This window comes from Hoplias malabaricus, chromosome 2 (assembly GCF_029633855.1).
Source record: "Hoplias malabaricus isolate fHopMal1 chromosome 2, fHopMal1.hap1, whole genome shotgun sequence".
NCBI classification, from domain to species: domain Eukaryota; kingdom Metazoa; phylum Chordata; class Actinopteri; order Characiformes; family Erythrinidae; genus Hoplias; species Hoplias malabaricus.
This window is the reverse complement of record NC_089801.1, coordinates 65,850,783-65,864,354: the sequence shown is the minus strand read 5'-3', so window position 1 is coordinate 65,864,354 and position 13,572 is coordinate 65,850,783. Positions and strand designations below refer to the sequence as shown.

General features: G+C 40.4%; 2 protein-coding genes across 5 annotated transcripts; one reads left to right on the top strand and one right to left on the bottom strand.

The window, feature by feature from the left end:
* The first annotated feature begins 375 nt into the window (after window positions 1-375).
* On the top strand, window positions 376-7,790 carry best2 (bestrophin 2). Of its 2 annotated transcripts, XM_066661142.1 has the most exons (10): window positions 376-527; window positions 1,510-1,604; window positions 2,055-2,288; window positions 2,907-3,061; window positions 3,150-3,227; window positions 4,030-4,182; window positions 5,215-5,295; window positions 5,464-5,618; window positions 5,927-6,417; window positions 6,475-7,790. In XM_066661142.1, the coding sequence occupies exons 1-10, from the start codon at window positions 376-378 to the stop codon at window positions 6,714-6,716; spliced, it is 1,836 nt and encodes a 611-aa protein (XP_066517239.1). In that variant the 3' UTR covers window positions 6,717-7,790. The 2 variants fall into 2 exon arrangements, with proteins under 2 accessions (XP_066517239.1, XP_066517238.1); XM_066661141.1 differs by having other exon boundaries at window positions 5,927-7,790.
* A 463-nt stretch (window positions 7,791-8,253) lies between these two features.
* Window positions 8,254-12,113, bottom strand: LOC136673300 (tetraspanin-16-like). Of its 3 annotated transcripts, none has more exons than XM_066648707.1 (8): window positions 12,023-12,113; window positions 11,432-11,545; window positions 11,108-11,305; window positions 10,708-10,782; window positions 10,453-10,560; window positions 9,387-9,542; window positions 8,647-8,730; window positions 8,254-8,355 (listed from the first exon to the last, which is right to left on the bottom strand). In XM_066648707.1, exons 2-8 carry the CDS (start codon window positions 11,498-11,500, stop codon window positions 8,272-8,274), a joined length of 774 nt encoding a protein of 257 aa, XP_066504804.1. In that variant the 5' UTR covers window positions 11,501-11,545; window positions 12,023-12,113; the 3' UTR covers window positions 8,254-8,271. The 3 variants fall into 3 exon arrangements, with proteins under 3 accessions (XP_066504804.1, XP_066504810.1, XP_066504818.1); XM_066648713.1 differs by lacking the exon at window positions 12,023-12,113 and adding an exon at window positions 11,755-11,768 and having other exon boundaries at window positions 11,432-11,572; XM_066648721.1 differs by lacking the exon at window positions 10,453-10,560.
* Between the last annotated feature and the right edge of the window lie 1,459 nt (window positions 12,114-13,572).

Sequence of the window (13,572 nt, the reverse complement as noted above, 5' to 3'; positions counted from 1 at the left end):
ATCTATGTAATTTAAAAATACGCCACATGGGATCAGACGATTCATTTCACCATTAAACAGGACTCGTCAGGTCTGGGTTGCATGTGTTATCCTGTAAAGCAACAGTTCCCCTCTACCTTTTATTTGATTGTGTGCTTCATTGCCCCCAAGGTCCCAAATGAGCTGCTTTTGTGTGTGGTCTCTGTGCATTTTAGAACTTGTTTAGGCTCTGATGTAACTGTGTTCATTTCTGGCTTTGTTTTAAGGGGCTGTCGTCGTTGTTGATTTGGAAATATTCCAGTCAGCTGCTTTTTGGTACGAGGTGTGTTTGTATATTTTGATGAGTCTTGTTTAAGACGCAGTAGTGTGTTTGTCTGTGTTTATCTCAGCGTGCTCATGACGGTGACATACACAGCTCGCGTGGCCAACGCTCGTTTCTGTGGCTTCTCCAAGCTGCTTCTGGCCTGGAGGGGCAGCATTTATAAAGTTCTGTACAAAGAGGTGCTGGCTTTTTTCATCATGTACACTGCAATCAGCATCACATACAGGTGAGTAATGACCCTCAATGTCACTGGATGTCCAAACGTTTGTTGATGGCATCTAATGAGTGAATTCAGCTCCTATTTACTGATACAATATTCAATATAATCTTCAGAGTAAAGCATTTACCAATAGAATCTGACTCTCTGAAGCAACTGTACTTAAAAACCCAATTCTAAGCATCAACTTGAGGGGTATAAAGCCCTGCTCTTTTCAGCAGTGAAAAGCAACTCTCTGGAGTGATAGATCCCTATCCGATACATGAAGAATAAGTTGATCAGGACCAATCATCCAATATCAGACCTCATTAATGCTGGCTGAGTGCTATCAGATCCTACTAGAAATGTTCCAACATCTACATAAAGCCTACAGTCAAAATGTAGAGAATATTACTGTAAGAATTGGGGGAAGAATTCTTTATTAATATGATTCATTTAAAAAAAGAATTTTGATGAGAAGGTGTTAGTGTCAGGAGCGAGGGACGGACTGCTGGAGCGGACGCATTCGCTAAAGCACAGATAACGTTTAATTTACAAAAGAACAACAAACAGAGAGCTTAACATAACAAGATGACTAACAGATAGCTAACAGAGGCATGGACAAAGGAACCAAACGAACAGAAGAGGAGTAAAGACAAACTAGAGATACGGACAGACTGGAAGACAAACTAGAGATACGGACAGACTGGATAACACAACTGACTAAACACGATACAGAGAACAATAGAACAATGACCAACCACAGGACGTGCAGGAAGGGGACTTAAATACAGACACAAATGAGAAACACCTGGACAGATAATGAGGACGGGTTAACACATGACACGGACGAGGAGGCGGGACGAGGGCGGAGACAAGGATATAAACAAAACATAGCCATGTGCTAAAAGCACATGGCCGGGGACAACAGACATGACAGGACGAAGGCGTGACAGTTAGCGAAGGTTTTGGCCGCATAATGTCCCTGAATCTACTCTGTGTTTATTTGCAGATTCTTTCTTCTGGACGAACAGAAGAGGTACTTTGAGAAACTCTCCATTTACTGCAACCACTACGCCAGTCTCATCCCTATGTCTTTCGTCTTAGGTCAGTTAACCCAGTCAGTGTTTTGTGGTCAGATAGGATGGGACAAAACGTGTGGTTTTGATTTTGTACCGCTTCTTATGTACAATGTAGACATTTTAGGACTGTCCTGCCTCTTCATCAGAGTCTCACCAAACACGGCGCTGGACACGTGTTTATGTGAGAGCGCAGAGAGGTATGGAGGTTAAACAGAGCAAAACAAACAACACATGCAGAGAAATTAGAGCACTGAGTAAAAACTGAGAAAATGAGAATGGAGAAGGAAGAGAACCAAGTGAAACGGCTAAAATCCAAAGCTACTTCTCCTCGTTTTGGGTTCTCGCACTGAACTGAGCTGTGGCTCGTTCTTATTTAAAGGAAAAGGGCTGTTTAGACACGGAGTGAACACTGCTGTGGAGTACAAATGGTCACTATAAAGGTGTAACCGTGGTAACTGTCCTTGTGTACTTGCAGGTTTCTATGTGACTCTGATAGTGAACCGCTGGTGGAATCAGTACACATCCATCCCCTTGCCGGACAGTATCATGTGTGTGTTGTCTGGAGGTGTGCAGTGTGGTGATGAGCGTGGGAGGCTCCTCCGCAGGACATTGATGCGCTACACCAGCCTGGCAGCTCTACTGATCCTCCGCTCTGTCAGCACCGCTGTCTTCAAACGTTTCCCCACCATGGACCACGTGGTGGAAGCAGGTGACTGTGGGGAAAATTTCTCAAAATCACAATTAGAATGAGTAGTTTATGGATGCCAGGAATGTTGCAGGAAATGGAGAGAGGTCCACCAGCTTTACACTTAGGCCAATTAATTTTTAAATGTGATATATCTGACATTGTAAACATTAATATATCAACAAGCAAGTACTTTCTCTGTAAACATATCGTAAAGGCATCCTGATCAGAGAATTAACTTACGCACGTTCTGTGTGTGCTGTACTCTGCTCCTTGTTTTTATAGCATGTTATTCTCACTGCTGCCCTCCCCAAGAGACAAGACACTGACACACATTCAGACGAAAGTTACTGTCCAAGTATCTTCACCACCAAATAAAGCACCTCTGAGAAAAAATTACAATAGCTTGGTTATTCTTGTCTGTTTTTAGCAGCCACTTTCTCGGCAAAGTTCTAAAACACAGAAGTGAGAGGTGTGGCTTAAGCAAAGGGCGTGGTGAATATGAAGCATTTGTTTTGATATGAAATGCTGTTGCTCTAGTGTGCCATCTAGTGACAGACTGTCAGATATATATATAACCTTGATGATTACTGGCTATAGATTGATAATATTCATTACCCTTGATTGAACTGCCTCTTCTAGGTTTTATGACTCGAGAGGAAAGGAAGAAGTTTGAGAGTTTACAATCTCCTTATAATAAATACTGGATCCCATGTGTGTGGTTTACTAATCTGGCTGCTGTGGCACGATCTGAGGGCAGAATCAAAGATGACAACACTTACAAACTGTTGCTGGAGGTAATCCAGAAATCAATGAATGAAATAACCAAAACTCAGCCATGCATTTCTAAAATACAGGATCCTAATTGAATATGATGATCTGTAGGAGCTGAATAAGTTCAGAGGGAAATGCAGTATGCTGTTCCATTACGACATGATCAGTGTGCCACTCGTCTACACACAGGTGAGAAAAGAATGTATGTTGATATATGTTGTTGAATATTTAGGAATTGACAGTTTATAATTTTCAAACTGTTCAGTAAACGATTTAAAAGAGCAATTATCCAGCAAACTGAAATCCACCTCATTTTAATAAATAATGAAAAGAAAATACATTGTCCCTGTGATATCACAAAATACAACACATATACATTCCCTGCTCAGTTCACTGCAGCTTCGCCCCACATTTTCACACTAAAGCAATAATGATTATTTTTTTAATAATGACTGCAAATGAATATTCAAACCCATTCCAAGAAGTTGAGATAATTTGTAGACTGCAATAAAAAAGCTTTAGTAATCTGACCATACTGAGAGCCATATGCTGCCAAAAGGGGAAGTCCATGGTTATTTCAGCAAGACAATGCCAGGCCTCATTCTGCAACATTTCACAACAGTGTGTTTTCATAGACACATACTGTGTGTGTTTTACTGGCCTGTCTGCAGCCCAGATCTGTCTCTTATGGCACAATCACAGTCTGTTGACAGAGGCAAGCACAGTCTGTTAAAAGGCTAAAGTCTTGTATCAAGCAAGAATGGGCAAAAAGTTCAATTACAAAATGACAAGAATTATTTTTTTAATTAATTATTATCATAAAAAGGAGATAACACATAGGTAAAAATTTCTTTATTCCAACATTTTTTATGGTGTTACAGTTTTAAATATTTATTACTGGAAATCATTTATTTGCTTTGTTCAGTTAAATAAAGTTTCAAGAGAATTAACAAATCACAGATTTTCCAAATGGTGTTTCTAAATGTCTTAGGTGGTCACTCTGGCTGTCTATGGCTTCTTTCTGGTGTGTCTGATTGGCCGACAGTTTCTAGACCCAAGCCAGGGTTATTCAGGCCATGACCTTGACCTCTATGTGCCCATCTTCACCCTGCTCCAGTTCTTCTTCTACGCTGGCTGGCTGAAGGTCAGGAAAGACTTTTAGAGCCTGACTACTTTCCTGAGGTTTCTTCTCTTCTATGCCTTTTGTTGTCATTATGTGACTTCCTTCTCCTCTCCTGCCAAAACGTGTGGACACTAACATTCTAGTAGATGCTAATTGAAGCTGTGAAATTCAACAGCCAAACAAATAGACTCAGATTTTATCATCAAAGCTCTGTCTCCAAATGCTTGCCTAGACTAGAATGCCTAAAAATCCACAGACACTGCAATTTAACTGGCTAACAATAACTAACGCAAGAGCCATATACTTGAACTATCTAAGGCCTCTTTTCCACTGACGGGCCGAGAGATTCTGAGTATGGATGGTAACTATTCTGGTGGATCTTCCACACAGACACTGTTCAGCATGGAACGCTTACAAACCATGCTAAGCTTTGTTTTCTCATTGCGGTTAGCTAACCATACCCGGGGACACAGAACCATTCTGTGGGAGGGGATTAAACATATTTCTGTCAAAATTAACATGTTACAGCACATGGGAATTTAATGTGTTATTTTTTCTTTTTGTTAACTAATCGTTTTACCAAATTTGGCCACAACTTCCTCTCATAATTCACTGCTTTACAGAGGCTAGTGATGAATTAGCGGTTTTATTTAGCGATGCCAACACACCATCACTACTGTTGACAGATTACATTTTATTTATGCGGAAATATTAAATATAACTCTCACTCTTCTTCTTCCTCTCTCACTCTGTCTACAAAAAATCTAAGTTATCATAGTTTAGTTATTTAGCATGCTAATTTGCATAATTATTACAAGATGTTGTGCACTTCCTGCTTGTCCCTGCAAATCATCAGTGCAGCCTTAAGAGCCTGCAGTTACTGAAAGCTATGTTGGTATTACATTAAAATGTACATGAATAAGATTTCATTCAAAATCTTGGATTTCCATCTGCTTCAGCAGTTAAAAAAGTGACATATTTTATGAATAATATGCACCACTTTTAGCTTGAATATAATTTTTTGTTTATCTGTGGTATAATGTTGGTAAACAGGTGGCAGAACAACTCATTAACCCATTTGGTGAAGATGATGATGATTTTGAGACCAACTGGCTCATAGACCGTAACTTTCAGGTTCATTCATTTATTCATTCATTCATTCATCTACTCAATTGTGTATTTATTCACTCATTATGTGTCACATAATCTACTCAATTATGTCTGCAACCCAACTGTTTTATCCTGCTCTCTATATGTATGGGTATTTATCTGTGAATGTTTCTATTCTTCTTGATGTTCCAGGTCTCCATGATGGCAGTAGATGAAATGTATGGGGATTTGCCCATGATGGAGAGGGACCGATACTGGAATGATTCCAACCCTCGTCCACCATACACCGCTGCTACTCTGTTTGTCCTTCGAAAACCCTCCTTCCAAGGCTCCACCTTCGATATGGCGTGAGTGCAGCTGCAAATATCACAGCAGCAATTAAGAAACAGCATCAAAACCCATTCTAATTCAGATTTAATATTCTTGTGAAACCTTAGAGTCCATTAAGGAGAGGGCTACAAACGAGTTTATTAATTACACATTGGTAGTTTTTAAATGATATCAGAATAATATCAGGTTCTTAAACAGAAATGCAACAAAACCCCAATGTGGCTCTGATATATGAAGTTGTGTGGTTTGGATTTGTAATAGTAAGTTCCTCTTATAATCTCAAGCATTAAACATAATACTCTTTTGTGCCATTTTCCCAATTCAGAATCCCCAAAGAGGAGATGCACTTCCAGCCTTTGGAGGAGATTGCAGAGAATCTGGAAGAATCTGTGACTCAGAATCACAACCTTGCTCTTTTCAATCGCATCTTAAACTCTGCCCCCTCTCCTACTGGCTTTGTGGGTGGAGCCTTTCGCAGAACGTCTGCCCAGCTGCAGCAGCTGACACATTCGGTCTGTCCTGACCCCTCTTACTCGGATGGGGATGGGGAGGGGGAGGAATGTGTAGGGCTTAGTGGAGGTGCAAGTGGGTCACTACTGTCAGGATTGGGACAGGACACCCAGAGCACCATCTGCAGCTGTGGAGGGAACATTAATACACACACTGCACCACCAACACTAGAGATTAAGAAGAGTAATGAAGGAGGAAACGAGGATGGAGTGAATGAAATGGACAAGAAGAAGCTGACAGTGCCGAAGATACCAGGACCTTTACCAAAAGATCCTCCAGGCCACAATAGAGAAAGACCCAAAGCAAGTACTTTCAATCTGGGTCTGACAAGTCCTCAGCTTTCCACTCCAGCTCCAGCCAAAGGCTCCATTCCAGACTTTTTCTCCTTCCAGCCAATTGGAGACCAGGCCAAGGTCATGACTCCTCAAACAACCAATGGCAAAGCACCACAAGGTATGTCCACCTTGACAGTTCCACGTTTCGATTTTCCATCATTCTCTGAGGAGAGGGATCCCTCATCACCACCAGAGGAACACAGTCAGCGCCTGCGGAGTGTCAGCGTGGGCTCCAAGGTGTTCAGCTCATCCAGCAATACTGACTTTTGACATTTGGATCCAAAACAAGGGAGGTTTAGCATTTCAAACAATTAACATTAAAAATAAGAAATGGATGGACACAAGGTGAGAAAGACCACCGCACAGTTCAGTTTTTACAGCTTAAAACGTTTAAGTAAACTCTCCAGACTTTACCTGTTGCACCACCATGCTGTGGCACAAACAGAAAACAAGATATGCATAAAATCTTCATAAACACTTTCAAAATGATCACCAGGAGTTGGAAATACATCGACAGCTTTTAAACAATTTCTGGAACAAAAGATGGAATCCCCAAGCCTAGAAGATGTTCACCGAGGTTTGTTTAATAGCTGAATATTCTAGTTTCATAAAACATGCCCCAAATAAAATCAATGGAATTACTGGCATATTTTTATCCAAAACAAGTTGATGAATAAGGGTGGCATGGTGGCGCAGCAGGTGGTGTCGCAGTCACACAGCTCCATGGACCTGGAGGTTGTGGGTCTCGCTCCGGGTGACTTTGGTGTGTTCTCCCTGTATCTGCTTGGGTCTCCTCTGGGTGATCCAGTTTCCTCCCAATTTTGGCGACTGGTGTGAATGGGTGTGTGTTGCCCTGTGAAGGACTGGCGCCCCCTCCAGGGCGTATTCCGGCCTTGCGCCCAATGATTCCAGGTAGACTCTGGACCCACCGCGACCCTGAACTGGATAAGCGCTTACAGATAATGAATGAATGAATGAATGAACGAAAAGTTGATGAATAAACATAAAGAATCATCATTGAAGGAAGACCACAAAGTATTGTGTATTGGCCAAAGAGAAGATGCTGGATTATTTGTCGAATGCAGATGTAATGAAACCTATAAAGATGATACCTTGAGAAAAACAGACTATTTCTGTGCTTGTTTATGGGGTATGTCAGGTAAAAGACCAGGGGAGAGGGCACTCATTACCACAGCAGAGGTTTGATTATGGTCATTTTTCAGGATGATAATGCATCATGTCACAGAACAAAGAGTGTTAAACCGTAATTCAGGAAAGACACATAAACCCAATTAAATGTCCTGCTGTCCCAGAGAACCACGGCTGTACTAGGAAACCTGTATTCTGTCCTACTGTGTTTATTGTGGACATGTACAGCTTTATTAACATTCATTCTTAGAAAAACGTTTACTGCGGTGGTACCCTCAACGCTATGTAATCACTACCTTTAGTTCGGAAACATGTTTGTAACATATTCTATTATATTGCAGATTTTTTTACAACAGCACTTATATGTTCTTTTATTTTACACACATCTGTAAGGAAATCTTACAAATATTGACCTCTCCTTCTGAAGAAGAGAAAGTAATGTACCTTTAGGGAACACAGCTGGACTTTAAAGGTACAGTACACTGTTTGTACTTTTTTTCCTGAGAGTGTATTTTTAGTCCCAAGGCCTCGTAGATCACAAAGGTAATTTCCAATTTTATAACTACACTTCATAAAGGGCCAGTGCAAGTAAGGGACTAAACTCAAATGTCATGAAGAATTCATTTATAATAATAAAAAAATGATGAGACTAGGATTTGTGTGCTCAAGAGTTTTATTAAGGGTTGATGGTGGTTGTGTCTAGTTGGTGAACAGCTCCCAGTCTCACCAACAGCACCAGGGAGATGATCATAGAGGCCAACTGTAAAGCCAGAGCCATTAAATCAGTCAATAATGGATTTTTAATGTATGTACTATCCTCAGTTAACAAATTTATTTGGTCTGAACTGACAGTGCTCTACAAACCATTTAGGAAAAAACATAATTAAAGCACTGAGCATTAAAAATGTAACATACCAATGTTAGCCTACTTCAGTAGAACAGAATTTGTGTTCACTTGCAAATAAAAGTGCAGATCCTAAAGAACACTTTACAACCATCTGTGAACTTTACATACAAATAAATAAATAAAATCTGTGGAGTGGGGTCTGACCTGCATGAGACACATGACTGCTGCGACGGCACTGATGATGACACTGATGTCCTTAATAATCTCAGTCAGCTTTGTCATACAGCTCTGGCAAACACACATTACACACAGCAATAATATCTCTAACGCAGAGAAAGCGGATGGCCTTGCCCTTAAGTGACGGTAGGCCTCACACCCTGCGGGACTTTAATGTATATCTAGAGACAACCATCAGTGCACAGTCTGTTTATATACAGCTTCTGGCGAGCTGTTGGTTGTCTCTCAGGATTGTGTGTGGATTCTGTACTGTTCGAGGAGGCATTCCCTCGCTTAAGGGCAAGGCCATTTTGTTACTTGGGTTTTGAGGTTTCCATGCAAGAAGTTCCCACCTCGTTCGTTTGACTCTGGGGGGATAGGTCTGTGGTAACACAAGCACACTAGTGGTACCCCATGACAATACAATTTATTGTGAATAATTAAAAAACGATTGTTGCCAGATACATACACGTCCTGTACAATGTCATAGATTATCACATAATTTTTAAGCTAACAAATGAAGGAACATTAACTCCAACCCCACTGAGGTGAAAGATAAAAGCCCAGGCAGAAATGTATAACCACCAACAAATGGTTATTATAACAAATTTTCATTCAGAATTGTATGTGAGTTTTGTAAAACAATATCAAGATCTCATTAACTGTGATAAAAGGTTAGATAACTATTGTCGAATCATTTTTTGTTGTGTATATTTGTATATCTGTACCTCCTGCCGTATGAGGTTGGATACAGTGTCCAGTCCGTTGCAGTCTGGCAATGTCATGTCCACACAGCAGGTTTTTGGATACAGGAGCCCTGTGTTGTTGCTGAATACTGAGCTCTTGAAGTCCTGGATGGAGTTCTCAAACCCACAACACTTGTACTGAAGCACACACACACAGCATGATCTGTATTACATACAGAAACTCAGAATACACATGTAGGTTTACTGGAAGACTGTATGGTTGTATATTTGGCAACCCTTGGTTCTTACCACTTTTAGTAAAGTGAGCTTTTTCACAGCAACCTTTTTCAAATCAAAATACTTTGGCTTTGTTTACATTTCAAATAGGTTAGCTACGCTAGCATCTACTGCTAATTGATAGCTTAGCCTTATAACTCCAGGGAAGGGGAAATATTCAGTTGACTTTTTTTGGCAGAACCACTGCTTAAATCTCTACAGTTCACATATTGTTCCTGTCTAAAGAGAAACACGTCTCTCCAAAATATTAACTTTACAGGAGGAGAGGGGTGGTGGGGGCATTAAATTTCATTCATTTACTCATTCATTATCTGTCACCGCTTATCTAGTTTGGGGTCGTGGTGGGTCCAGAGCCTGCCTGGAATCACTGGGCACAAGGCAGGAATACACCCTGGAGGGGGCGCAAGTCCTTCACAGGGCAACACAGACACACACACCTACGGACTGTGGGAGGAAACGGGAGCACCCGGAGGAAACCCATGCAGACACTGGGAGAACTCATGAAACTCCTCACAGACAGTCACCTGGAGCAGGACTCAAATCCACAACCTCCAGGTCCCTGGAGCTGTGTGACTAAGACACTACCTACTGTGCCACCCACCTTAACTTTCAATTTAAAAACATTTAATTATAAGTAAATTTGGAGCATTTCTATTGGCCCATTCATCATGAAGGTTTCACACAATGTGAAGAATAAATTGACATATATGTTTTTCTTTGAACAGCGACAGTATTATACATCTAATGCTAAGTGTGAGTACTAAATATCAGTGCTAATTCACAAATGCCAACATGCAAAGCCAGCTCTCACTTTGATCATGATGCCGTTCCAGGCTCTGGAAATGGGATCAGTGGCAGCAGGCCCCATGTAGGCAGTCATCAAGGAATCCCTACTGGCTGCTCGGACCATAGCGATCATCTGGAAGCAGGGTGGGTTAACATTAGCTCTGAGAGATTTAAAGTGAATCGTATTTGTTCTTTTTGGTAAAGTTAGTGTATTGTGATTGTACTTTGTGGAACTAAAGTTCGTTTGTGTTGTGAGAAAGGCGTGATGAAATATTCTCACCACATCTTTGTAAATTAAGACCACGGTGGTGCTCAGCGTCTGCCCAATGTACATCATCGACAGGATGCAGAGATACTGCAGAGAGAAGAAGGTTATGTAGATGTGATTGTAGAAGATTTGTGGAAGGATGAAGGATAAATGGATGAATGGATGAATAGATTGATGGATGGATAGTAAAAGTGATGTAATGATGAGTGAACAGAATGATTAGAAGAGCATTTTAATAATTTAATGACTGCATTCATGAATATGTGAATAATTAGTAGCTACATGAATAATGGGGCATTTATGAATGAATGGGTGGAAGGATGGATACATTAGAGATTTATAATCTAATAATTTGGATAAAACATCTTGATTGTAATGAATATGAAGGAAAGAAAGAATAAATATCTCTCACCAGCAGTAAGAGACAGCGATTTTGGGTCCAGGCTCCACAAAAGCCGATCACTCCGAGCAGACTCAGAGCTCCGCCCACTCCCATGCAGATGTAGCTGCTGGTTAGCAACTGACTGGAGAATGAACCCGTGGCCTCAATGAAGGACGCGATGCCGTATTTAATCCAGATCCCCAAAAAGAACATGGTTAACCCACTCATCTGGACCAGGAGAGCAAATGAATCATTGAGAGATTATGAAAAAAATGGTGGAATTCCCCTGTCAGGTTTGTCTCCTTTCCTAGAGATGACACAGCTGAATGAAAGAAATAACAGACTTGTCCTCACCAGTATCACCACACTGAGGAAGATCATCAGACCTCTCAAGCACATGTGTAGGGCATTCGGATGAGGCATGCTTTATGGCTTTGGTCAGCAGTCCAGTCAGAACTGTGCACTGGTCTAAGCAGAGAGAGTCCACCTGTGTTACTGATGAGCAGGAGGTTAATGTTGAATTACATGAGGCTTTTTTCTCATTAGGCATGGGTCAGTTTGTCTACTATTCAGTTACCTACATACAGTCCATTGGCCTGATAGATGAAAATATGTGTAGGCTACAAGGGCATGGTTATGGGTTCAATGCTGTAGCAATGAACAGGTAATTCTTTTACCTTCTTTTTATTCTGGGGGTCTTCAGACAGGTAAAGAACTGACAAAAGCCTATTAAATAGCAGGAAACATCCACAAAACTATGCAACAGGTTTAACGACTGTATAAACACAGTTAGAGTACCTCTGTATATATACCTCTCTCTCTCTCTCTCTCTCACACACACACACACACACAAACACACTTTCGAAATGATGCCTGTTTGACAATTAATTTAAAAAAATCTAAAATTAATGTAGAACTGATTTTCACATAATCCCCTGAACATACTTAAGACTGGTTGTACTCTGTCTATCCTCCGTCTTTACATTCACTCACTTCTGCTTTCCTCGACTCTCCCAGTGACTATGGTCTATGATGTCACAATCCACAGTGATGCGTCACACACATCACAGGAGAATTTTTCAGTGTGTGTGTGTGTGTGTGGGGGGGGGGGGGGCGGGCTCTTGCCCCTCGCTGCCGTTGTATGCTTAGCTGAACCTATGTGTGCTTTTAGGTCCTTTACACCTTTATTTGCTACACAAAACATGGGAATTTCTTTTTTAATTGATTTACATTTACTTTGTGGCATAGCTGCTGGAGACTACTGACGTGCAAACTGACCAATTAAATGTTTACAGAGTAGGTTATCGACCAATAACGGTAGCTCTACAGTCAGACCGTCCAATCAGAAGATTTTAGGCTACTTCACCACGCCCCCTGCTCACTCAAACGAACCAATCGGAGTAGGGGAGGGCTGGACTAGTTTGTGAACGAAACGCTTCTCAAAGTTCTATGTAAGCTCTAGAAAAACAAAATCCCGGACGTTTGTGAAATTCTGCCCGGACATATATTTAAGTCTAAAAAAGAGGACATGTCCGGATAAAAGAGGACGTCTGGTCACCCTAATTTACACCTCACAACATACTAAGCAGCTTTAGGCCTGATGAGTTTGGATGTGATTGAGGGGATGTGATTGAGGTCTCATCAGATTTTGAAATATTACCACCTTTGAATTTGTAGCACTAAATTTTTTTGCACTGAAATTATGCATCTGAATTTTGTTGTTTTTGAATTTAAGTCTTCAGATTTACACCTCTGCATCTGCATTATGCATCTAAATATAATTGTTCTTGAATTGAACTCGTGAATTTTCAAGAACACGGTTTCACTGTTATTATTCAAGGTTAATAAAAAAAAAGATTTAAAAAAAATCAAGCTTTAAAAAATCAAACATATATTTTGAAGTTGCTCAAATTCAGTAGACGAAATTCAGATGCCAAAATATGAGTTTAAAAAAAAATTCTGAGTTCACATCCGGGACACCAAGGATGAGCAATCGATTCATTAGGATTTTCTCTTTCACCTTTAAATGCTGCACTAGTTGCATTCTGACGCCGCTAAATGGAGAAATACGAACACAACTTCCACACCGTGGAAAAATAACACGTTTAGCTTCCTTCCGCGGATATTATCTCTTTATTTTCAAAGTGTCTCAAAAATCTGAAAGTCTCACTAAAGACAGAATATAACAGACTATTGATGTCCTGAAGATGAAGAAATATTATTTTGGAATTTTTGTCATGGCCCTGTGAATATATCAAGTGACATGATGAATATGTGGAAACATGAACTGTGGAGTATATGTCCTATGGCATTTTTATTATTTAATTGTCAGATTATCAAGAATCTGAAATTGATTTTACAGAAGGTGTAGTACAAATGTAATATCCCAAAGTGCAGAGTTTAATTCATAAAGTTGTGTTTGTTTAAACACAGAATGTCGTTGTGTGTATATTCACAATGTCTGGTTATTTCTAATATTATTATAAATATTTATA

Excerpts from the sequence above, each read along its gene's own strand:
- LOC136673300 (XM_066648707.1), bottom strand. The coding sequence starts at position 11,500 with ATGCCTCATCCGAATGCCCTACACATGTGCTTGAGAGGTCTGATGATC. Across the intron at positions 10,561-10,707 it reads TCTTAATTTACAAAGATGTG|ATGATCGCTATGGTCCGAGC; the intron begins GTGAGAATATTT and ends CCCTGCTTCCAG. Across the intron at positions 8,356-8,646 it reads CAGTCATGTGTCTCATGCAG|TTGGCCTCTATGATCATCTC; the intron begins GTCAGACCCCAC and ends CTGGCTTTACAG.
- best2 (XM_066661141.1), top strand. The coding sequence starts at position 376 with ATGACGGTGACATACACAGCTCGCGTGGCCAACGCTCGTTTCTGTGGC. Across the intron at positions 3,228-4,029 it reads TGCCACTCGTCTACACACAG|GTGGTCACTCTGGCTGTCTA; the intron begins GTGAGAAAAGAA and ends TAAATGTCTTAG. Across the intron at positions 5,296-5,463 it reads TCATAGACCGTAACTTTCAG|GTCTCCATGATGGCAGTAGA; the intron begins GTTCATTCATTT and ends TTGATGTTCCAG.